This window comes from Corythoichthys intestinalis, chromosome 2 (assembly GCF_030265065.1).
Source record: "Corythoichthys intestinalis isolate RoL2023-P3 chromosome 2, ASM3026506v1, whole genome shotgun sequence".
Taxonomy (NCBI): Eukaryota; Metazoa; Chordata; class Actinopteri; order Syngnathiformes; family Syngnathidae; genus Corythoichthys; species Corythoichthys intestinalis.
In genome coordinates, this window is record NC_080396.1 from 69262199 (window position 1) to 69286167 (window position 23969).

Sequence of the window (23969 nt, forward strand, 5' to 3'; positions counted from 1 at the left end):
ATTATCATTTTACACAAAACTCCAAAAATGCGCCGGACAAAAGTATTGACACCCTCAGCCTAATACTTGGTAGCACAACCTTCAGACAAAATAACTACAATCAACCGCTTCCGGTATCAATGAGTTTCTTAAAACTGGTGGAATTTTAGACTATTCTTCTTTGGCCAACTGCTCAAAGTCTCTGAGATTTGAAGGGTGCCTTCTCCAAACTGCCATTTTCAAATCTATCCACAGGTGTTCTATAGGATTCAGGTCTGGACTCATTGCTGGCCACTTTAGAAGTCTCCAAAGCTGTGTCAGATGCAGCTGAAAGAAACAGCCAGTGGCTATGGCTAAAGAGGAACGACCCAAGATGGGCCCCCAGGTAGTGTGTCAGGAGGTATGCAATCAGCCTTGGCCTGGCTCAGGGAATTGGACACAACTGAGGGTTTTTTTGTTTGTTTGTTTGTTTGTTTTTTTGCCACATTGCACCAAGGCGACTGCCTTGGCTAATTGGGCTTGGGAAGCAAGCTCAGGGCTGATCATCCTGCAGCTGGCCGCCTCTGGAGAGGGTGTATAGTGTGTAAGACGAAACAGCCCATGACACAGTGGAACGCTACTGATCATGTGTACCCACAAATTAATCCCCCCCATGTTTACCACCAACATTCATCATCAAGAAGTCTTATGTGCCTGCACAGGCATTTTACCATCCAATTCTGTGTTTTCTGGAAACATCCAGTGCTTTCTCTCAAACCATTTTCTCATGCTATTTTAAGTGGGTTTTGGGTCATTGTTCTGCTGGAAGACCCATGACCTCTGAGGGAGACCCAGCTTTCTCACAATGGATCCTACATTATGCTGCAAAATTTGTTGGTAGTCTTCAGACTTCATAATGCCATGCACACGGTCAAGCAGTCCCATAACATCAGGGAACCTCCGCCATGTTTGACTGTGGGGACCGTGTTCTTTTCTTTGAAGGCCTCGTTTTTTTCCCGTAAACTCTCTATGTTGATGCCTTTTCCCAAAAAGATCTACTTTATTTTCATCTGACCAGAGAACATTCTTACAAAACGTTTTGGGCTTTCTCAGGTAAGTTTTGGCCATCTCCAGCCTGGCTTTTTTATGTCTCTGGGTCAGTAGTGGGGTCTTCCTTGGTTTCCTACTATAGGGTCCCTTTTCATTCAGACGCCGGCGGATAGTACGGGTTGACACTGTTGTACCCTTGGACTGCAGGACAGCTTGAACTTGTTTCGATGTTAGTTGAGGTTCGTTATCCACCATCCGCACAGTGCCATGGGCTTTACACTTATTGATGGCACTGCGCACTGTAGATACTTTTAGCCTTGAGATTGCCCATGCTTCCTCACAATTTTGCTTCTCAAGTTCTCAAACAGTTCTTTGGTCTTCTTTCTTTTCTCCATGCTCAATGTCATACACACAAGGACACAGGACAGAGGTTAAGTCAATTTTAGTCCATTTTAACTGGCTGCGAGTTTGATTTAGTTATTGCCACCACCTGTTATGTGCCACAGGTATGTAACAGGTGCTGTTAATTACACAAATTAGAGAAGCATCATATGATTTCTCAAAGGGTGCCAATACTTTTGTCTGGCCCATTTTGGGAGTTTTGTGTAAAGTGATAATGATTTAATTGTTTTTCCCCATTCTCTTTTGTGCTTTTTGTTGCAAGCAAAATAAATGAAGATATTATGACGAAAGCATTTGTAATTGCAATCGTTTTCTGGGAGAAATTGAGCATTATCTGACAGAATTGCAGGGGTGCCAAACTGCCAATGCTTTTGGCCAGCAGTGTATTTGTGATAAACTCACTCCAGTTCACACCAGGAGGATGTAAATAGCTTGTATTTCTGTTTATTAAATGTTTTGTAAAATTTTTTAGATTTCCTGACCAACGTATCAATAATTATTCTATCGCCATATTTTGAGATGATCATTATCTTGAACATTATGTCACAAATTGTATCGTATCGTGAGGTACCTAGAAGTTCCCACCTCTAATTATTACATCCGATTGGTATAATGGAGTCATGTAATTGTTGTTGCCACGATTCATTGGTGAAACTTATAGAGCTAGAGCAAAAATAAAGTAAATGTAGAATAAAGAGACAAAAAAGTAATGACAATAGTGTAGCCAAAAGTAGCGGAGTAAAAGTAACATTTTTTTCTTTAAAAATCCACTCAAGTAAAACTAAAAAGTATGACATAGTAAACTACAACTAAAACTATTTTTTTAAAACAAATTACTCAAGTAAATGTAAAGGAGTAAATGTAACTTATTACTACCAACCTGTGGCCGTTGTCTAAGCGACTTAGATGTTAAGATGGTCAATTTTTTGTTGCAAAGCATAGTACCATACTGTATTATTTCTTATCAAGCACATCATTTTTATAGGAGACTCTATTCTGACAGCTTTGGTCTGCTTAGGACAAGCCAGAAATAGCGGCTGTAATGGGATGGAAGCATCTGGAGCACTGCCCAGCCCTCTTAAAATGCTAACCAAATCATTATAGTCCTTATGAAAAGGGACCCTGCAAAATTATAAATGCTGAGGATCCAGCAAAACCTTTTCCTAGCTGACCCTGTCCCAAAATACTGCAGACCCGTATCAGCCAACAGGGAGTCTAATGAGGATGGCACTCTCAATAGGTGGTCTGGTTCGAGCCAGATGACAGCTCAATTTTCTTTGTCGGACCAAAACAGGCAAGAAAATCCCCCAAATGGTCTTATATGAATATGAAAAGCCAGCCTTCAAGGCTTTGTCAGCTGGACAAAGGATGTGGCTGTGAGCCTTCGATACGAACTTTCATCTTACTATAAGCTCTCGGGGGCGTCTGTTCACATCTCCCAGGATTCCTCTTTCCTCCTCAGTGGGCATACTGTTTTTCTTGTCGGTTACTTGGCTGCAACCGCAGAAGGTATCCAGAATCATTTTTTGTGTTTTCAGATGTGGGAAAGAACTAGAGGTCGACCGATATAGGATTTTCAAAGGCAGATGCAGATACTGATATCGAAAAGTGTTTTAGCCGATTGTTGATATCCAAAGCAAATTTTGTAAGCCGATATTTGGAGCTGATATACTTTTTGTTTTTAAAGCATGTTGATTATAAAAGGAAATTTTTCAAAAATTGCTTGGTGTAAAAAAGGTCAACACCAAAGCGACAATAATGCCACCTGTGGATGTGCAGTTACCAGGACTGTCCTAAACAATTACTTTTCTCCCAACTAAGCTATCGACTATCTTTAAGATGAATCGATGAGTTCGTAACGATGAATATTTTTTTTAATAATCTAGAGATTTTTGATATAATTAATTCACAAAACATTTCTGAACACTTATTTAAATTGAGTGAGTTTAAGAGGACGCTCACCATGCTAAAGCTAATGCTATGCTAACGCTACGAGTTACTTTTACATTGCAAGGATCACTCAGTAAACATCTTAAAAGGCAAAAACAACATTGCATATTCTCATGCAAGATGAAAAAATCTTAGTTTACCCGTCGCAGCCTGCTTTCAAGCTGCTGTGGGGTCCTAAAGTCAGTAAGCGGCAGGCGCAGTTGCCCACACAGATGCCTGATAAAAAAAATGTATCAGCTTTTTTTGAATGTTGGAAAAAAGGCCATATGATGCCGGCCGACATATCAGTCGACTTCTACTCATGACTCAGCCGTTGAAGGAAATGTATTTGAACTGTAATTGTATAAAACCGTGTAAATCTTGAAAGAAGCCCAAGTATAGCATGCTTTTATCGTATAAAATATACACCTGATCTGTTGGAAAGATTTAGTTGATGGGATTAAATCATTTATTATTAAAGCAATAATGAAATGTTTGGAAACATTATTGCACGGCTTTGCTGCTAAAGGCTACACCACGTGAAGCCAATTTAAAGGTCGCAACCTCGAAGTACTTGAAGAAGCTCTGCCCACCTCATTTTGATTTTAATGGAACAAATGTTTAGGATCGGCGCATCACTAAATCCAACGTTGTTGGTGCTTCTCCCATGGCAACTAACGGGGTTAGGCCTCCTGGGAAATCTGACATTCCGCAGAGCCTAGCTACACAACTGCATGCTTATGACAACAGTGCAGGTCTTGACATGTGCTCCATTCCACAGCGAGAACACCAAAAATGCCAGTGAAAACACACGTCGAACAGTGTTAGACAATCATAAAGAATCCAGTTAGATCTAAAGGTAGCATTATTGATTGTAGCTTCTTTATTCTTGACAAAACCTGTTAATCTGTTACTTCCCTGAGGAGATGATTACGAATCTAATAATGATAAACTAGATAGACTGCGGAAGGAATGCAAGTACTGCATACATAATCTTACTACATAAACTAGGGGTGGGAAGCTTTGGGTATCTCATGATATGATACGATTAACGATACAAGGCTAACTTAAACAATTATCTTACAATATGGCGATTTAACAATTATTGATATATGAGTCAGGAAATATTTTTTACAATATTTTACTACACATGTAATAAACAGAAAAACAAGCTCTGTTCATCCTTCTGCTGTGAATTGAATTGAGTTTATCACTAGTAGACGTCCAATTCATTTCAACTGGGAGGGTGATTCGTTCATTCGCTCCCATCCCTCCCACTTCAAACGGATTGGACATCAATGGCAGTCAAAGGCAACCAATGAGTTTAATGTTGGGACATTTTAGGTGATTTGCTGTTGATTTCAATCACTTTTTGTTTATGTTGGGACATTTCTGGGTCAGTTCCTGTTGATTTTGGGTTACACAACAGATGGTGACCAAGGAATCTCTCCAAATGAATAGGCCGTGACTCAAAATCATCAGGAAGTAACCTGTAAATGCCTTAAACTCAAGGGCGTAGGTTTACATAGTGACGGTAGGGACAAAACACTACCGACTTTTCAGGAGGCTCCAATTGTCCCCACCAACTTTTAAGTAACCTTATTTGCATTAGATAAAATGTTCAGTTATATAGGTCATTTAGATTGTCTTCCCATATGTTATAATGATAGAATTGACCCTACCATTATTAAGTGAATTATTTTCATTATTTTTAGACTTATATTTATCTTTTTTACTTGCTGAATGTGACATTCCATGTTTTTTTTCCTCAAACGCACGTTTGATTGGCTGATGACTTCACCCCCCAACCCCACCCCTCCCAACACACACGCAACTCTCACAGTACAGAATTACGTTGCCTGGGAGGGTTATTAGAAGTTATTTTCGGCACACAGCCCGCTGTAAGTAAAGTAAAACGTAATTGTTGTGGAACGCACCACTAATTTTGCTACTGAAAGTCAGACCTGCATCACAGTTTAGCATTACCATTGCAATAAATTGTGTGAACTTGCTAACGGAGTAGGAAGCTTCTTAGGAAAACTGTCCTTCTATATGTGTTTTCTACTATGTTAATGTTAATTAAACTGAGAAATATAGTGAACTCCGCTCAGCTGTAAGAAATTTAGTGTACCAAGGTTTACCCCCTTCTCCCCAGTTTTCATTTTTATTTTGCTTATGTGGACTTAAAGCAGCCCAAAGGAGCTTTCATTTTTTTGTTCAGTTTGGCTGCGCTTGTGGACAAAAGCAGTAGTTTTTCCTGAAAGAAGGCTCCATTTTTATTTATTTTTGTTATTCCCTGACTAAGAAGATTTTTTTTGTTGTATTTTATTTATTTAGACAGACAATTTTGAGGGGTATTAAGACAAATGTTTTTTTCATTCCTGGATACTTAAGAGATGATTAACAAGCTTATATTTCTTGTGTATGTTAATATAATTTGTGTTCAAAGTTTCAAATAATGCAATTTTAAAATTTCTAATAAAATCCAGACATTTATTCTGGAAGTTTTCAAAATGTTTCTTTAGTAGTTTTTTAAAACAAAGGTTTGAATCAAACGGTGTATCTCCTGAACTAATACATATGTACTGTAAAAACCCCCCTTCCTAAAACTGAGAAAAAATAAATTCCCTAGTTTTCAGTGTAAATCTACTAAAACAAGTGGAATTATCTGCCAGTGCTTCAAGTAGGCATGTGCCGGTATGAGATTTTCACGGTACGATAACCGTGAGCAAAAATACCGCGGTTTCACGGTATCACGGTATTGCAATTATAGCTCAAAAATTTTGAGATGTATGGGTTTAAAAACAAACCCAAAAAAAATCCATTGAACAGGATTTTTTCAAAACATATTTGCAAATTGGAACATGAATATAATGTGAAAATAAATAAATTAACAAAAAATAACAAATATTATATAAAATTAAAATAAATAGAACCTAGACTATACCCACAGCCACAGCTCAAGTTGCTCAATAATACAGTAAGAACAAAATAATTGCTATAAAAAGTAAAAACACTTCTAAATAAAATTAAAAATATATATTGTATGACTTTTTTTTGAGGGGGGAAGCTCAAGTGAAGTTTTGCCATTTTCAGCCACTGTGTCAACTCTAGTCTACATGATGCCATGCCTTTGTGTTAAAAAGAACAAAGAATTCATAAGTTAATAAGTTAGTTAAAAATGCATAAGTTAGTTTTATAAATTAGTTAAAATGTAAATATTGTTGAGGAAAGGTTTCATCTAAAAAAAAAAAAAAAAAAGTGAGGAGTGAGACCTCCTCTCTCAATTAGCGATCTTTGACGCGATTCTTTTTCTTTCCCCCCTGCATTCAAGCTTTTCTCTCACTCAGCGGCTGTGAGACATAAAAGAAGCTGCTCTCCCAGTTTAGCCTAGGCTAACATTCGTCTTTGTAAGTTTTAGTTAGTTTGTATATTGAATTTGAAAGGAAAATGTGTGTTTTGTTTTTGGCGAACTTTTTAATGGAGCTACTGCTATCCTGTTGAACCTAATCACACGTGGAAAAATACAATTGTACAGCGTTTTAAATGTATTTATTTGTATATTTCACCACGATTTGAGAGCTCAATAAATTGAAGAAAAGTACGCCTTGTGTTTGGAGGATTTGTTTTTGGGTTTGCTGGCTGTTTAGTGAAACTCACGGCAACAAACGGGAAGGGGTGAGCGGTGCCGCACCAAGCCACTTCGGCTGCATTTTGGCACATGAAAAATAGCGAATACCGTACTAAGGTATGACGGAAAATTTTTGTGGTTTTGAAACCGCGACATTTTCACACCACGGTAAACCGTGAAACCGGTAACCGGCACATGTCTAGCTTCAAGTAAATTTTACTCAGATTTCTTGAAAAAAGAAAAATAGCTAGCTGAAAATAAGCTTAACAGACTTATTTTAAGCAAAAAGTTTGTGTATTTAAACTTAAAAAAACTTGTTCGTCAGAAATGTTCTTAATTCAATAATACAACTAGCTAACGATAGCACCAACATATTCATAGTTAGTGTAGTTGTTCAATATATTTGTTGTTGTTGTTTGTGCTCCTTCTCTCTCCTTTTCTTCTGTTCCCCCATAGCGCCTTCCTGTTCACTGCTTTTTCTCCTAATAAACGAGGTACGTTGAATGATCACAATGGGAATGTAGCCCTGACCGCCTTTTACCAAATGTGTTTAGTCTTATTAATGTCCCTTCCCCAGCAAAATGTGTACATGCAGGTTATGCTGTTACGTATATTGTCCCTACCAACATTGAGACCAAACCTACTTGCTTAAAATGAACAAAAAGTGACTTGTAAATGTCCACAAAAGACTGGCTGTGAATGCTCTGGTTTCGGTGGCATTGGCGGCTCCAGATGGCCAATCCAGTCAAAATAAATTGGATGTCTAGCGCCGTCAATGGCAACCAGTGAGATAACGTAGGCAGTCTTCTAATGGAAGATTTTGGTAGCAAAATGCTCCTCAACACGAAGTGACCTGTAAATGCCGTAAAATGAACAGAAAGTAAATGCCCTGAAAATCATAAGTCTGGCAGCGAATGAACGAACGTTTATTCGCGCCGCCCAGTCTGCATGGATTGGGCGTCTAGCAACGTCAATGGCAGCAATTGAGTTAAAAGAGATACTATTCCAGTGGAAGATTTTGGTATCAACTTGTTGGTTCCCCCCCTTTTTTTTTTTTTTTTTTAAAGAGTGACACCTTTTTAACACGATATATCGATTCTTGGAAGGAAGATATTGATAAGTATCATAATGTTTTGTCACACCCCAAACATAACTGAGTAGAGAGCATTCTAATAAATTTACTGTTTCAGTAAGAGGCCCACAACTAAATATATTACTTCAGAAAACTAATTTCATAGAGTTCTTTTTCATCAGTCTAAAGACATGACAGACTCCTCTGGTTGGCTCACACTCTGGAGGAAGACCGCCTAAACTACTGTGTCTCTATATTGGATTTCTGATTAGAAGGTTTTAATGTGATTAAACGTGCGTACGCTGCACTGTCTGCAAATAGCTCAGCCATGCACCACGTCTGGTTTTACAGTAGTAACACTTTTAAATTTGGCTTGGCTCCTTTGACTGACATGTTTTTCCGCATTTGATGACACACCACAGCAAAGATGACGTTGAATTGAGTAATTTGATGAGAAAGACTCACAGTGTGGTTGAATTTTACTTTACTTAACTCATTGGCTATCACTGACGGTGCTAGATGTTTAGTCAGTTTTGACAGGGAAATCAGTGGCAGTGAAAAGTCAGTATTCACAGTAGGCCTGAGTGATACAGTGCCTTGCAAAAGTATTCGGCCCCCTTGAATCTTGCAACCTTTCGCCACATTTCAGGCTTCAAACATAAAGATATGAAATTGAATTTTTTTGTCAAGAATCAACAACAAGTGGGACACAATCGTGAAGTGGAACAACATTTATTGGATAATTTAAACTTTTTTAACAAATAAAAAACTGAAAAGTGGGGCGTGCAATATTATTCGGCCCCTTTACTTTCAGTGCAGCAAACTCACTCCAGAAGTTCAGTGAGGATCTCTATATGATCCAATGTTGTCCTAAATGACCGATGATGATAAATAGAATCCACCTGTGTGTAATCAAGTCTCCGTATAAATGCACCTGTTCTGTGATAGTCTCAGGGTTCTGTTTAAAGTGCAGAGAGCATTATGAAAACCAAGGAACACACCAGGCAGGTCCGAGATACTGTTGTGGAGAAGTTTAAAACCGGATTTGGATACAAAAAGATTTCCCAAGCTTTAAACATCTCAAGGAGCACTGTGCAAGCCATCATATTGAAATGGAAGGAGCATCAGACCACTGCAAATCTACCAAGACCCGGCCGTCCTTCCAAACTTTCTTCTCAAACAGGGGGGAGAAAACTGATCAGAGATGCAGCCAAGAGGCCCATGATCACTCTGGATGAACTGCAGAGATCTACAGCTGAGGTGGGAGAGTCTGTCCATAGGACAACAATCAGTCGTACACTGCACAAATCTGGCCTTTATGGAAGAGTGGCAAGAAGAAAGCCATTTCTCAAAGATATCCATAAAAAGTCTCGTTTAAAGTTTGCCACAAGCCACCTGGGAGACACACCAAACATGTGGAAGAAGGTGCTCTGGTCAGATGAAACCAAAATTGAACTTTTTGGCCACAATGCAAAACGATATGTTTGGCGTAAAAGCAACACAGCTCATCACCCTGAACACACCATCCCCACTGTCAAACATGGTGGTGGCAGCATCATGGTTTGGGCCTGCTTTTCTTCAGCAGGGACAGGGAAGATGGTTAAAATTGACGGGAAGATGGATGCAGCCAAATACAGGAACATTCTGGAAGAAAACCTGTTGGTATCTGCACAAGACCTGAGACTGGGACGGAGATTTATCTTCCAACAGGACAATGATCCAAAACATAAAGCCAAATCTACAATGGAATGGTTCAAAAATAAACGTATCCAGGTGTTAGAATGGCCAAGTCAAAGTCCGGACCTGAATCCAATCGAGAATCTGTGGAAAGAGCTGAAGACTGCTGTTCACAAACACTCTCCATCCAACCTCACTGAGCTCGAGCTGTTTTGCAAGGAAGAATGGGCAAGAATGTCAGTCTCTCGATGTGCAAAACTGATGGAAACATACCCCAAGCGACTTGCAGCTGTAATTGGAGCAAAAGGTGGCGCTACAAAGTATTAACGCAAGGGGGCCGAATAATATTGCACGCCCCACTTTTCAGTTTTTTATTTGTTAAAAAAGTTTAAATTATCCAATAAATTTTGTTCCACTTCACGATTGTGTCCCATTTGTTGTTGATTCTTGACAAAAAATTAAAATGTTATATCTTTATGTTTGAAGCCTGAAATGTGGCAAAAGGTTGCAAGGTTCAAGGGGGCCGAATACTTTTGCAAGGCACTGTATATCGTTTGAACATCGTCATCACAAGGACGTGCGATATTTATTTTTGACAATTCAAACTTGTTTTTCTGCTTCCTGCTCGTACTGCACCACAGCCTCTCACCCCCACTCCTGCTAAGCAGTGCGACCAAACTGTTTTTCTTGGTCACCAGAGCAGCTGGCATTTGGTACTTAAAGTTAACGATGATTGACAGGTTTGTAGCTTTGATGTGGCCAGAGAAGACTCGGTAGCTCTACGATCAAAGGTACAAATGTGTTAATTATCTTTAAATTTGTTACACACTAGTGTGCTGTGGCAACTCATTCATTGTGTAAGTGAGAGTCTGTTCCCGAGAGCGTGAGCGTTAAAGCGTGAGTGAATTTGAGTGGACTCACTCAATGAAGCATTTAAGAAGGACAAGCATTTTTTTCATCTTATTCTTGTTTAAAAATCATTCACATTATGAAGGCGGCATCTGTGGGTTTTCTCCGGGTTCCTGCACCATCCCAAAAAAACGCGCATGGTATGCTGATTGAACACTCCAAATTGTCTGTAGGTGTGAGTGTGTGCGTTAATGGCTGCATCTCTATATGTGCCCTGCGACTAGCTGGAAGCCGGTTCAGGGTGTACCCTTCTGCCTGGAGTTAGCTGTGGTAGGATCCAGCACCCCAGTGACCCTTGTGAAGATAAGCTGTTCAGAAGATGAATGAATGAATTAATTATATGAATGTTATGGAGAGTGATTAAAAGTATGGCGTTAAAGGTGATGCAATGAAAAATGTGGGTGCGCCTACATTTTGTGCTGGTGCAACTTAAGAAAAAAGGCGAACCACTGCAACCAATGCAAAAGTAAGTGTGGAGCCTTGGCAATATATGATGCAATGTTAAATTTTTCCAATTTGGTTCAGGCCTTTTCTAAACAGAGCTATTCAAGTTAACTGGTGAAAATATGATAACGCAATGTTTCGCAAACCCCTCAAAAAATCATAATGATAATTTTTTCAAATATCGTTCAAGCCTAATTCACAGCCAGGCCTCCCAGTTTAAATGAACTGGACGTTGATCGTACGCAATCCTTTTAGAACTTGAAAAAAAAAAAAAAACATCACCTTCAAAACGATGTTTTGACTCCTGCCAAACTACGATTCATGTCTGTTACATAAAGGCAAAATTAAGGTGAATTTAAACCTTTTTCTAGTGAACATGTTAAGTAGTTTTGGGCTTCATTTGAATTTGAACGGTTCCGGTTCCGATTCCACGTTTCGATTCCGGTTCCAAATGATTCTTGATTCTTTTAATAAGCAGCGTCAAAAAAATTGCGTAGTTTATATTAATTTCTCAACTTCTCGATTATTTTTTTTTTTAATGATATGAACTTTCAATTAACTATGAGTATCTCACAGGGCTACTTTTAACTTGTATTTACTAAATATCAGTCTCTGAACTTGAATGTAATGAAGTTTCTTTCCACAGGTGTGCGCTTTTACAAAGATATTTATTTTCAAAAGCTCATGGAGAAAGCATTTACATATATTCTTTTGCCTATGTTTTAGAGTGTCTTATGCTGCAGGCATTTTCATGTTATTGAGCTCCCACTAATGGGCTAACCTGGGGCAGAATATCAAACAAACAAATTAAAAATAACTTGTAAAACCCAGTCCAGACTAGCAGCGGGTACAGTACAACTTCAGAAACACTTTTTGTTGAGGAAAGTTATCATATCTGCATTCTCAGGCAATAAGCGTTATCGTTCCGGACAGATAGTGTCTCCTGCAGTGGAGAACACATGTTCACTGGGTGTAGATGAAACTTGAACGCATAAATATGAGAAAGCGAGAAAAAGTTGCAAATATTATGTAGGGGTAAGATAGCTGTGAGCCGCCAAAAACCTAACATTCATGTATCTTAGCTGGGAGCTATAACAAAGCATTAGTATAAATTCTTGTATTGATTAGAAATTGATGTAGATGAGGCAAAATAATATGGATTTCCTTATTTGTAAAACCGACGCTTTTAATATTGTTGATTTTAACAGAGGCGGCAACGCACTACGTAAAGTACGTAGCTGCTTACATTAGCCCGATATAATAATTCTCGTACTTTTCCATCCATCCATCATCTACCACTTAATCCAGGGTCGGGTCGCGGGGGCAGCAGAAGACAGACTTAATTTATTTTGTTACTTACCTGGTTCTGACTGGTTTGAGGACCGGCGCAGCGTGTCAATTACGCGGCACTCATCTATGCACTACTCGGCACTTGTATTCCATGAAGCCGGAGGTGTTTAATCATATTGGTCGTGCAGCCATCTTTGCATGATATAGCTATGTTGCAAATGTTGCACTGAGATGACTGGTCATTTTTCTTTGTGAAGTTGAGTGAAACTTTTGAGCGCCGCCGCACCACGTCCATGGTTGAAATCAAGTTGCAATGCACAAACACATGCTTCATGTGGTGTTCGGCAGCTATTTTTTTCCGATCGGCGGTCAGGGCACCGAAAGATCGAATCGAAATTTTAAAACTCGAACGGTTCCGGGAGCATCGGAGTGTTAGTTCCGGATCCCATCAATGCCCAACCCTAGTGTTAAGTTAGCTTGCCTGTGTTTGCGGTAAATTTTTAACTCAATGGCTGAAACTAGATGCCCAGTCCATTTTGACTGGGAGGGCTGGTATTGTTGCAATGACAAATGAAGTTCTACTCTATTCTATGAGGACAGCACAGCCAGTCCTCCAAGTTTAAATGAATTGAACGTCTGTCGCAGGCAATGATGTGAGAACTTGCCAAAAACCAACACCTCAAAATGATGCTATAACTCCTGCCAAAGTATTATAAATGTCTGTTAAAAAAAAGCCAAATTTACGGTGAATTTAAACCTATTTAAACCAATTTAGTGTAAAGCGCTTTGAGCACCTTGAAAGGTGGAAAAGCGCTATACAAGTATAACACTATTTACCATTTATTAACAGGTTAAGTTAGCTTACCTGTGTTTGCAGTACATTTTGAACTCATTGGCTGTCACTAGATGTCCAATCTATTTTGACTGCGAGGGTTGCCATTGTTTCAATGACAAATGGAGTTCTACTCTGTGAGGAACAGTCCTCCTAGTTCAAATGAATTGAACATCTATCTAGGCATGTGCCGGTATGAGATTCTGATGGTATGATAACCTTAAGCAAAAATATCACGGTTTCACAGTATTGCAAATAAAGCTCTAAAATGTGTTACTATGAGATATCTGGGTTTCAAAAAAACTTTTAAAAAATAAAATAAATAAAAAACTAAACTTTTCCCGACGTGCAGTAACATTCTTGGAACTTATTTTGATTTCTCTCACAAGAAAATCCGCTTTGCGTCCGTCTAGCGGGAAAGCAAAGAAACTATAGCGCAAAGAAACTATAGCGTTGTAATACATTGTCGTATTTCGAGCATGTCGTCGGATGTAGAAACAAATAGGGAGTCAAATTATACATCGGATGTCGAAAAGATCGCGTATCGAAGCAATCGTATGTTGAGGTACCACTGTATATCATTGAATTCCGGTGAGAGAAAAAAAATCTACAGAAATGAGGCATCATTCGCCCAAATAGCACGAGTGTCGTCAAATGGAGGAAACATTTCCATCCATTCATTCACCCATTATCACCGCTATTATGAAATTAATAGGATCATATCTCCGGTTTTCCGTGGTCAATCGGTGCCAAATAAAAACTGGGACAAAGGTTAAAACACGCGCTTTCAGGTCATATTGACGGCACTTCATTTTTTATGGTTCTTTAAAGACGCCACGTGTTTGAACCGGACGGCGTGATCATAGAACGGCAAGCATGAGTCTGATCGGTATAAAGGAGTCATGTGATGATTGTTGCGACCTCTCATTGGTGAAACTGGTAGAGCCACTTTTGGTGTCTCTGGCAAGAAAAAAAAGAAGATCCATTATGTAGAATAAAGAGGAAAAATGTAACGACTAGTGTAGCCTAAAGTAGCGGAGTAAAAGTAGTGTTTCTTCAAAAATCTCAAGAAAAAGGGTGGCTTAGAAAGGTACTCTTAGAAATACATTTTAATCAAAAAGTTACTCAAGTAAATGTAACGAAGTAAATGTAAAGTGTTACTAATACATGTATTGAGTTACATTTACTTGAGTAACTGAGAAAAATGTACTTCTAAGAGTAATTTTACTAAGCAATGCTTTTTACTTTTACTTGAGTATATCTGTAAAGAAAGAACACTACTCCTACTCCGCTACACATGTCGTTATATTTTTCCTCTTTATTCGACATATTAGATTTATCATTTTCTATGGCCAGCGATGCCAAGAGTAGAGACGTGCCTAATGTATTACCAGGGTAGCTCTACCGATTTCAGCAATGAGACGTCGCAACAATAATCAAATGACTCCAATATACCAATCAGACACAAGCTTAACGTTCTATCTTCACGCCAGCCTGTTCAATCATGTGGTGTCTTTAAAGCACCGTAAAAAAGGCAGTATTTGCCTGAACATGACTCGAAAGCGTGGATTTTAACCTCTCCCCCAGTTTTTATTTGGCACCGATTGACCAAAGAAAACAGGAGATATGATCCTTTTATTTTCAAAATAGTAATTATGAAGGAACTCTTTACTATTCAAACTCGGAAATATTTTCCCCACCAGAAGGCAATCATGCTCTTTGGACGAATAATACTTGTATGTAATTTTTTTTTTCTCTTATCGGAATTCAATGATTTTTTCCCCCTTTGGTTTAATGCTTAATGTAATGGGTTATTGTACAGTATTGTACAGTATCATTATAACACCTTTGTGCTCAGAAAAAAAGACCATTGTTTAAAAAAAATAATAAATAAATTGACAAAATTATAAGCAGTTGCTCACAATGTTACTCTTACTTGAGTAAAATTTTTGGCTATCCTACCAACATCCAGTTACTACCCACCTCTGATCACTGGCAATGATTTAAGAACTTGGCAAAAACAATCACCGTCAAAATGATGCCATGACACAACTGGATATTTTGGCACAGAAGCCAAGGCTTAATCAATGTTTCCCATTTACGGCTGTATACCAAGCATTTATTAAGACTCACTCCTGGCAGCCAGACAGACTGCAGATGGCATGTGCAGACTTGACAGACAGGGGTTTGTAACAAAATAAACGTCATCAAGAAGACAAAATCTTCAAGATGGTGGCTAAAACCTCATCAAATGTTTACCTCACCAAGGACTTCCCTCTCTTGCGACCTCTTCACAAAAGCTTCAAGGCAGAAGTCAACTCACTCACACGCGTTACAACGGTTAGATGAAAGTTGCACTGCTGTGTTACTTCACCTCCACTAGTGATTTAATAATGCAGGTCGGGGTTTTAATAGAACAGCGTGTCCCATTTTGTTGCAGATAATTGCTTAGCTGCATAATAGCTTGCCAATGGTTTATGCACATTACAGTCTGGGAGCTAACAAAGAAGCATGCCCTTCCATTCGGCCAGCTCTGACACAATTGTTTTATCAATAAAAATGAAAGTTACGTGGACGTGTTTGTCAACGTAATGCAACAACGTGGCTATTATTTGCCTGGGAAACAACTGCAACGCGGATAGGAGCTGTTCAGTTCAAAGCGTCTCCCTCCCTCCAGCGGAGCCTACCTGAGCAGACTGGAGAGCGGATGCGAGGAGGCGGCGTGGCCGCCGCTGTTGCCGCTTCCACCGGTTCCATACGAGCCGCTACCGGTACCAGCCGACGGTCGTTTACCGGATAAAAGCTTCTCCACCGCTGCCAGGTTTCCCGTGCGCGCCGCTTCGAGGAGCTCCTGCTCCTTCCCCATTGCGGATCCGTTAAAAACCCGAGCAGAAGGACAGGGTTTGATTATGAAATTCCTCCGGCGCCACCCTTCCTTCTCCTCCCGATCTCAAGTTAGTATTCCTCAATTGTGTGGAGACATAAAGCTGCCTCCGCCGCTTGATTTATCCGTTCGCCCGCTCTACGGCGTCGCTGGCGCCTAAAAGGGGGGAAAGTTTCGTTGGAGCGCACGGCACCATACCACCATGGAGCAAACTTCCTCTGGCCAGTCCCTTGAACCGCGTCCGTCACTTCCTCGAAACTGCTCCCTCTTGCTGCATCTCACTCCAACCCCAAGCAGGCTGACTAAAACGCACGGACGCGGACTTGAATCGCAGCCCTCCCCGATCAGCTTGTGCTACAAACATTAGTGGGCACTCGGACGAGCCGCGTACCCTCCAAGTGTCCACGATCCAGTGTCACTTTTTTATAAGTAAATTTTATGGGCGTTTGAACTAGGGATGTCCCCGATCTGATCACGTGATCGGACCGATCGGGCCATTTTTAAGAGGATCGGGATTGGGTGAAAAGATCTGGTTTTTATTTAATTATTTTTTAAAGGGCTAAAGGGTAACAAAATAATCCAGAAATACAATGGCAATGCCATTGTATTTCTGGATTACAATGTGGCCAGGGGCGCCACCAGAGGGTGGCCAGGGGTGGCCACAGCCCCCCCTATAAATTTGTTGGCCACCCCGCTTGTCAGTTTATCGTTAGATTGTTGTAGCATCAGTTATGCATTTTATCCCAAATGCACCTGCTTTTCACCAGTAATTATTTTTGTCTTGTTAAATGTACACCTTATGCCTAATATAAACATAACACAATAAAACAGAATTGTGGAACTCAAAATGTTGACTGGACAGTTATGGACTATGCACATTAAATCATTAGTAACATCAAATATTACACAATACACCAAAGTATATCAGTAGCCGTGTCCTTAAATCTTTCTGATAATTTTCCCCTGACCTTTTTACTGCAATAATATAATGAAATCCTGAAATTATGGCTTTTAGTTTTGGTGTGCCACCCCAAGATTTTAAGTGGCCCCATCTGGCCACCCCTGTGAAAAATTTCTGGAGGCGCCACTGAATCGCATTGTCAAAGAAACAAAAACATATATTTTATCCTTCTCAAAATCAGGTGACTCGGACTGGGGTGCAAAAATATTTGCCTGGCACAGCCAGACTGTTCTCCCTGTATTTTTCAAACAACTGTGAGAATAGTCTGGGACCCACCTCCTTAATGGCCTCTCGAGCCGAAAGAAATCATCTGTGCAATCAGATTCGATTATTTGCATGACGTGTTCTTAACGAGTAACATCACTCTTGAGCATTGGAATTCGTCTCCACAACAACACAGAAGGCAAACGGGAGGGCAGAGAATATGTTCCAATCCGCAGTATAATCAGTTTTAAATGACCAAAAACACATCGACACAAGTCATTCACAACAGTCTGTTTCACGCTAGCCATGTTAAATAAACTTCTCCGCTCGTGCTGCGCTAGAGTTGTCGCTTTACCAACGTCTGCCCGTCGCTGATTGTTCCACTCCGCTGTCTGTTTGCTGTGGTTTGCCCCGCCCTGGGAATTTGATCCGCAGGAAGGTCGCAAGACTCAATCGCTGGAACAATGGTGAGTCTGGAGTCCCAGGCTACAAAAATATGCGATCGGGACATCCCATTTTGGTTTGGGCTCTGAAAGGTCTTTTGTTATTTTTTTTAACCTGCAGTCAGGCAGAATGATAATATGAGTGTACTAATGGTCTGAACAGTTTTAATGTATCCCATTATGAGAGTATGATATACTGTATTCCATTATCATGATTATTCATTGTGTTTCATTAATTAGGAGTAAGCAGCGAGCAGGAATGGGTTATAGGGTGGCAGAAAGGAAAATAGAGAAGGAGAGAGACAGAAGAGAAGAACAAACATCAAGAAATACATTCAACGCCTCCACTAACTATGAATATAGTATTGCTATCGTTAGCTAATTGTATTTCCGTTTGACACCATGTGGGGGGCCTGATGACTGAGGAGAAAAAGGAGGGGGGCAGGGGTTCAGAAAGAGATGTGATTAGATGTGGTGGAGCGTACAGATATCACCAATGTGAATCACTTGTTAGTGTGGATATGTTGACATCCTATTCAATGCTGCCTGATCGCTAATCCTGGCACCGTTAGTTTCTCTACTTGAGTGTGTCTAATTGCTCCCAGTCATGCGTGAATACCATCAGACGTGTGATAGTCCTGCAGACAAGTGAAAATGATGCGCAGAGGCCACCCCAAGTCCACGGCCCCTTCCCAGCCAATCGGGGGGGGGGGGGGGGTGAACTAGCACAGCCCATCCTCTTCCCGGAGCTCCAGCAAGGTGGCTGCCGTCATCACCCCGGGATCTAGGGTGGTCCCCCGGACCATCCGCGCCCCCATTAACTAGCCTTCATGGAAGGGATGAGGTGACGCACCACCGCCCTTCACGCCCGCCCATCATGCCCGCCCATCCTGCCCACCAGCCGCCGTCACAACCGACACTGCACACCGCTGGACCGCCATCGCCCACTAGGCCTGGGGCAGGACAAGGTCACAACCTGGAGTAGACGATACCCTGCCGACCCACCGGCAATTGGCCCTCGACCCGCGCCAGAGCCAAAAGAGGATACCCGTGCAGAAAAGAGAGGGGAAGGCGAAAGCAGGAGAGTGACAAGAAGCTGCCACGGCGTGGAACTGGAACCCCGATCACCCTCCACCCCCAACTGGAAGCCAGGTGAAGAGGCGGCCACGCCCTGGGAGCCACGCATAGAGGAAAAGTACCACCCATTACTGTGGCAATCAGAACATCCCTAGTTTGAACATTTCGCAAAAACTCATTAGGTGACTGTGAGCGAACATAACAGTAAGTGACTTTTACAATTTGTAAATAAAAGAAAAATATTTTGGGGTAATTACAAAATATAAATAAACAAAAAAACCACACTTTGGGTCATGAGTACCAAATGGTAATATTGTGGCCTGCATGACCCAAAATGTACATGATGTCCACATGTGTGGACTCTGGGTCTTAATTATAATTATACATTTTCATTATCATTTTTATGAAGAAATAAAATAATTCATTTAGTTGAAATAGGCTCCAGCACCCCCGCGACCCTCATGAGGATAAGCGGTTCAAAAGAATATTGGATATATAAAATGTTAATAAAAACTAAAACAAATTAAAATATGTAAAATCACAAGTGCTGTCTGTTATGGTCCCCAATATAGCAAAACTTTTTTTTTTTAATTCATTTTTAATTTCAATTAAGTTGACTTACAGGCTGCCGTTGACAACGATAGATGTGTAATTCATTTAAACTGATAGGACTGGCTGTGAATGCTTATATTTCAGTCCCATTGACGGCGCTAGAGGTCCAATTCATGATGACTGGAAGAGGCTATCAGCGATCATTCGCTGCCAGCCCTCCCAGACGTTGGTCCAATGAGTTTCGATCACCCGTAATTACGATTACATAGAAATTCACATAAATATCATATATAACGGAAGATATCGAAACATGAAACCGGCGGCGTAAATTCATAGTGACCATCTTGCGTCAGAAATTTCATGTTGGACTGTTAAGAAGCGTGATTTTCTCTATTAAAATACTGTTAACTCGCTGAATTAATTATACATTTACAAAAGGATTAGTTTATAAAATACTGTATTAACGTGGCTTTAATTCAAGTTGGATGTTAAAAAATATGTTAGAATTATTTTTAAACATTTAGTTTACTGTATTTTGGACGTTTGCGGGGAAAAAACAAGCCGTTTGAAAATTCAAAATCGAGCAATTTATAGCTATTTCAAAGTGTACGCTCTATTCCAATGTTTATCGAACGGTCCTGACGCAAAATGGCCGAAAAATGACGACGCTCATGGCGCGCAGCTTGCATCTGATTTTATCACAACAGTCCACACTCCTCTCGATTTTATACGTTTCTACTTCCAAATCATACAAATATTTACTGAATAATTGAAAAGGCACCAAAATCGTGAGCCGCTGAAAATTTAACGCAACTGCGAGCCGATGCATGTTTCATTTTGTACACACCGGAACCGGAAATTACGTTTTCAAAAACAAATGGTAGATTCATTAGCTCACTAGCGCTTTTTTGTTTTTATTAAAATCCTAACTTCGTTTCTCGCAATAAAAAATAAATTGTAATGAAGGAAACATTTGTGACAGGTTACGTGTACTTTTTTTCCCCACAAGATATACAAACGAACATTAGTAGTAGTTTGCCGTCATAGTTAGCTTAACCGCAGCAGCGTTTACACCAGGCTCCAGTGAAGGTAAGATTATTTAGTATTTATTTCGCCAGGTAACAAACGTAGCTTACATTACAAAAAAAAAAAAAAAAGCAGTTTGATTAAACAGCACTCTTCGTCCGCCGACACAATTTGTCATAATAATGTAAACAACGAATATGTGCAGTAAAGCCTTCAATAATTCGAAAACTTTGACATTTACGTGTAATTTAGAACTCGGTGTTTATTCATTTGCAGAAAATCAGTAACAAGTAAACAGGTGTTTTAGTTACGGAGGGTTAGAAGCTCACTGTTCGGTTTCTTGCAGAGTCCAAAGTAGTCAATCGTGACTTGGGTCATAATGGCTGACCCTGCACGAATCAAAACTGAGGCCACACTTGAGACACCAGCTGCTGGTCCAGATGAGCTGCCTAAAACTAAGGCGACCGATGACTGTACAGTTCCTGCTCAGGAAAAGTCTAAAGATGAACCAAAAGAGTTGCCAAAGCAAGAACTCAAACAGGAAGATGCATCTGTAGGTAGATTTAAAGTGTACATACTTAGAGCTACAATGACCGTGTACTAATATTTTCCCCACTATTTAATTTTTGCTGTGTGAAGGAACCAGCAACAGCAGAAGATGAGGAAGAAGGGACTTCAGGTCAGCCTGCTTCAAAAAGACTGAAGGTGGAACCAGAAAAGAAAAAGGAAAAGAAGCAAAAGGTTGACGAGGACGAAATACAAAAGATGCAGTAAGATATTTTCCGTCAAACAAACATTATTCATTATATTCACACTAACACATTTTACCATTTGTTTTCAAGGGTTTTGGTCTCGTCCTTCTCTGAAGATCAGCTTAATCGTTATGAAATGTACAGACGTTCTGCCTTCCCTAAGGCTGCTATCAAGAGGGTAATAGATTTCTGACTATTGGTTAATGCAGTTTTTCCAAAATGTTACACTCGAGAAATGACTGCAATGGTTACTCTGCTTAATGTGAATTTTTTGCTTTCTTCTCTAGCTGATCCAGTCTATTACGGGATCCTCAGTGTCCCAGAACGTAGTGATCGCCATGTCTGGTATCGCCAAAGTTTTTGCTGGGGAAATAGTCGAGGAAGGTAAGAATATATATATATACACACACACACGAGAAGATTCAAGTTTTACGTGAATATGTAGTAGTAATGATTTTGGTTTCCACAGCATTAGATGTTTGTGAAAAGTGGGGTGACACGCCACCCCTTCAGCCCAAACACATGAGGGAGGCAGTGAGGAGGCTTAAGAGCCGCCATCAGATTCCCAACACCAAGTACAAAAACATTTTGTTTCGCTGAGGATTGAGGACAACTTCATATTTTAATAACGCCATCATTGGAAAGAAAATGGCCCCATTGCTCCAAGGAAGATACTGTATCTTGGTCACTGTTCATACTGCTGAAGAAACTGATCACAACATGATCAAGGACTTTAAAACTGAAGCAGCACCCATCTTCTTGCCAATCTGACAGTGTTGATGTTTGATGCAACATTCATATAAAGTTGTACTGTTGTAAATACAGTTTATTGTACACTAAAAATAGTATTACTGTGTGTCCTTTTTACTGAATGTGTAAAAATTAGTTAAAATAGCCATCATAAAATTAGTATTAATTGCTGTGATGTTGGTAGGTCTAAATTAGGAGTCAGCAATAATCAAAGAGCCATTTAATACCAAGAGACACAAAAGCCCTCTGACACATACTGAACTGCAACAAAAAGTTCAAAGTTGAATTCTATAATTTGCCTGTTGGGGGGCCAAATATTTTAGGTGTCGCATATTTTGCGGGACTTCATTTCCTTTTTTGTAGTAGAACAGCACCATTTTCTTCAAATTTAGAATTAAGTTTGAAAATTTTGCAATTTAAATTCATATCAAATACTCGCGAACTCATTGGTTGCCACTGATGGCCAGTGGTGGATGAAGTACTCACTTTTTTACTTAAGTACAGATACAGGGGCCAAAATATACTTAATAGTACAAGTATCTAAGAAAAAAATAAAAGTATTTCCTCCCGTTGCAAGCGTGATGTTTCAAATATAAATATATAACCTTGCAGAATGGAAAAATTGACTGCACTGTAAACAAGCTTAACAAGCTAAAAAAATAAAAATCCAAAACTTAAAGGATTGCAAGCAACTATTTGTACTAAAGTACAGTAACAAAGTTCTTTGTTACATTCCGCCACTGCTGATGGCGCTAGACGTCTTTCCAGTTTTTGGGGCATTTACAGGTCACTTCCTGTTCAGTAACCCAAAATCAACATGAAGTGACTCGTAAATGCCACAAAATTGACAGGAAGTGACTGAAAATCAACAGGAAATGACTTGAAATATCCAAAAATTAACTCTTTGGCTGTGATTTATGGCCATGGACGTTCAATCTGTTTGAAGTGGGAGGGATGGCAGCAAATCTGTTCATTCGCTGCCATCAGGGCTGGAGTGGGACTCATTTTCGGCCCTGGAATTTCATGCCTCAGACCGGCCCACTCATTTAAAATAATGTCATTATGCATACACGTGTTAAGTTCAGTGTTCTCTAAAGCCGTGTACTGTAATTCTGTGTGTATAAAATATGTATAATATGTAATATAAATGTGTATGCATATGTAAACTATGCAGGTCAGTTGCATCTAACATTTATCTATCACTTTCAAATGTGTAGTTTGATTGCAATCTAACTTTTGATAAATAAATGAGCCACTATTATCATTTGGGCATAAAATGTGACCATATTAGAATTGAAGCTTGCTTGTTCACACTATTACAACGCCTCACCTGTTTTTTCAACACTGACAGCATCAATGGCAGCAATCCCATCCTCACCACTTCCCCCTATGTCTGCCACTGACATTAAATCACATATTAAAGAAATAGTAAATTTTGAACATAACAACAATGCATTCTGATCAATTCAAGCCAGCTTTATGGCACTTTAAAAATGCCATGTAATTGATATTAATTCTAATTTTCACTCACTGAACAACATGGCAATCCTACCTTCCAGCTCTGCACCTGTGGTGTGTTCATTATGGCTAATGCTTGCTGCTACATATCCCTTGTGAGGTGCTACAAGAAGCCAAAGTTTCCACAATTACATATTGTTGTATCACACGGTGCAAGTTGCATTTTTTTCGCCATCTGGCCTTACCACTTTCGTTGTAATCCTATGTGTTTGAGGCAGCGAGGTCGTTGCATGAAAAAAATTAGCTATTTTTGCGCATTTTGCCGATTCTTTCACGAGTGCTTTTCTCTTTTTAATTCTTATTTTTTCAGCACCACCCTTGCTCTTTTTATCCATCCGAGCACCGAGATAGCAGCTAATTTGACTCAATACAGACTACAATTAGGGGGCGGAGCTGCATGCTGTATTTTTCGTCTGCACACGTGAGGATGCGACTGGAAAAAAATATATATATATACACTGTATATATTTTTATTTTGTATTTTTTAAGATGGCCCATAGGGACAGTGGTAACAGAATGTAAGTTATACTCATTGACACTGTCATAAATAAATACCAAACCAAAAATTATAACAGTGTAATTTTTTTTTTCTTTTTTTTTTTTTAATA

At 39.7% G+C, this 23969-nt stretch overlaps 2 protein-coding genes across 10 annotated transcripts in view; one reads left to right on the top strand and one right to left on the bottom strand.

The window, feature by feature from the left end:
- LOC130912014 (ankyrin repeat and SAM domain-containing protein 1A-like) overlaps positions 1–16508 on the bottom strand; it is a 153170-nt gene extending 136662 nt beyond the window's left edge. For 8 of the 9 annotated variants that reach the window (XR_009062517.1, XM_057829737.1, XM_057829736.1 and 5 more), the window contains exon 1: positions 15882–16507. Coding sequence is in view for 8 of the 9 variants with exons in the window: in XM_057829737.1 (XP_057685720.1) it covers positions 15882–16060 (179 nt within the window). In the remaining variant the exon portion in view is untranslated. Of the gene's footprint in view, positions 1–15881 lie in introns of all 9 variants that reach the window. The other variant, XM_057829732.1, reaches the window with a different exon arrangement.
- A 3670-nt stretch (positions 16509–20178) lies between these two features.
- Positions 20179–23444, top strand: taf11 (TAF11 RNA polymerase II, TATA box binding protein (TBP)-associated factor). Its single transcript, XM_057829341.1, has 6 exons — positions 20179–20404; positions 20688–20894; positions 20981–21111; positions 21184–21271; positions 21381–21477; positions 21563–23444. The coding sequence occupies exons 2-6, from the start codon at positions 20721–20723 to the stop codon at positions 21691–21693; spliced, it is 621 nt and encodes a 206-aa protein (XP_057685324.1). The 5' UTR covers positions 20179–20404; positions 20688–20720; the 3' UTR covers positions 21694–23444.
- The last annotated feature ends 525 nt before the right edge of the window (positions 23445–23969 follow it).

Excerpts from the sequence above, each read along its gene's own strand:
- taf11 (XM_057829341.1), top strand. The coding sequence starts at position 20,721 with ATGGCTGACCCTGCACGAATCAAAACTGAGGCCACACTTGAGACACCA. Across the intron at positions 21,112-21,183 it reads GACGAAATACAAAAGATGCA|GGTTTTGGTCTCGTCCTTCT; the intron begins GTAAGATATTTT and ends TTTGTTTTCAAG. Across the intron at positions 21,478-21,562 it reads TGGGGAAATAGTCGAGGAAG|CATTAGATGTTTGTGAAAAG; the intron begins GTAAGAATATAT and ends TGGTTTCCACAG.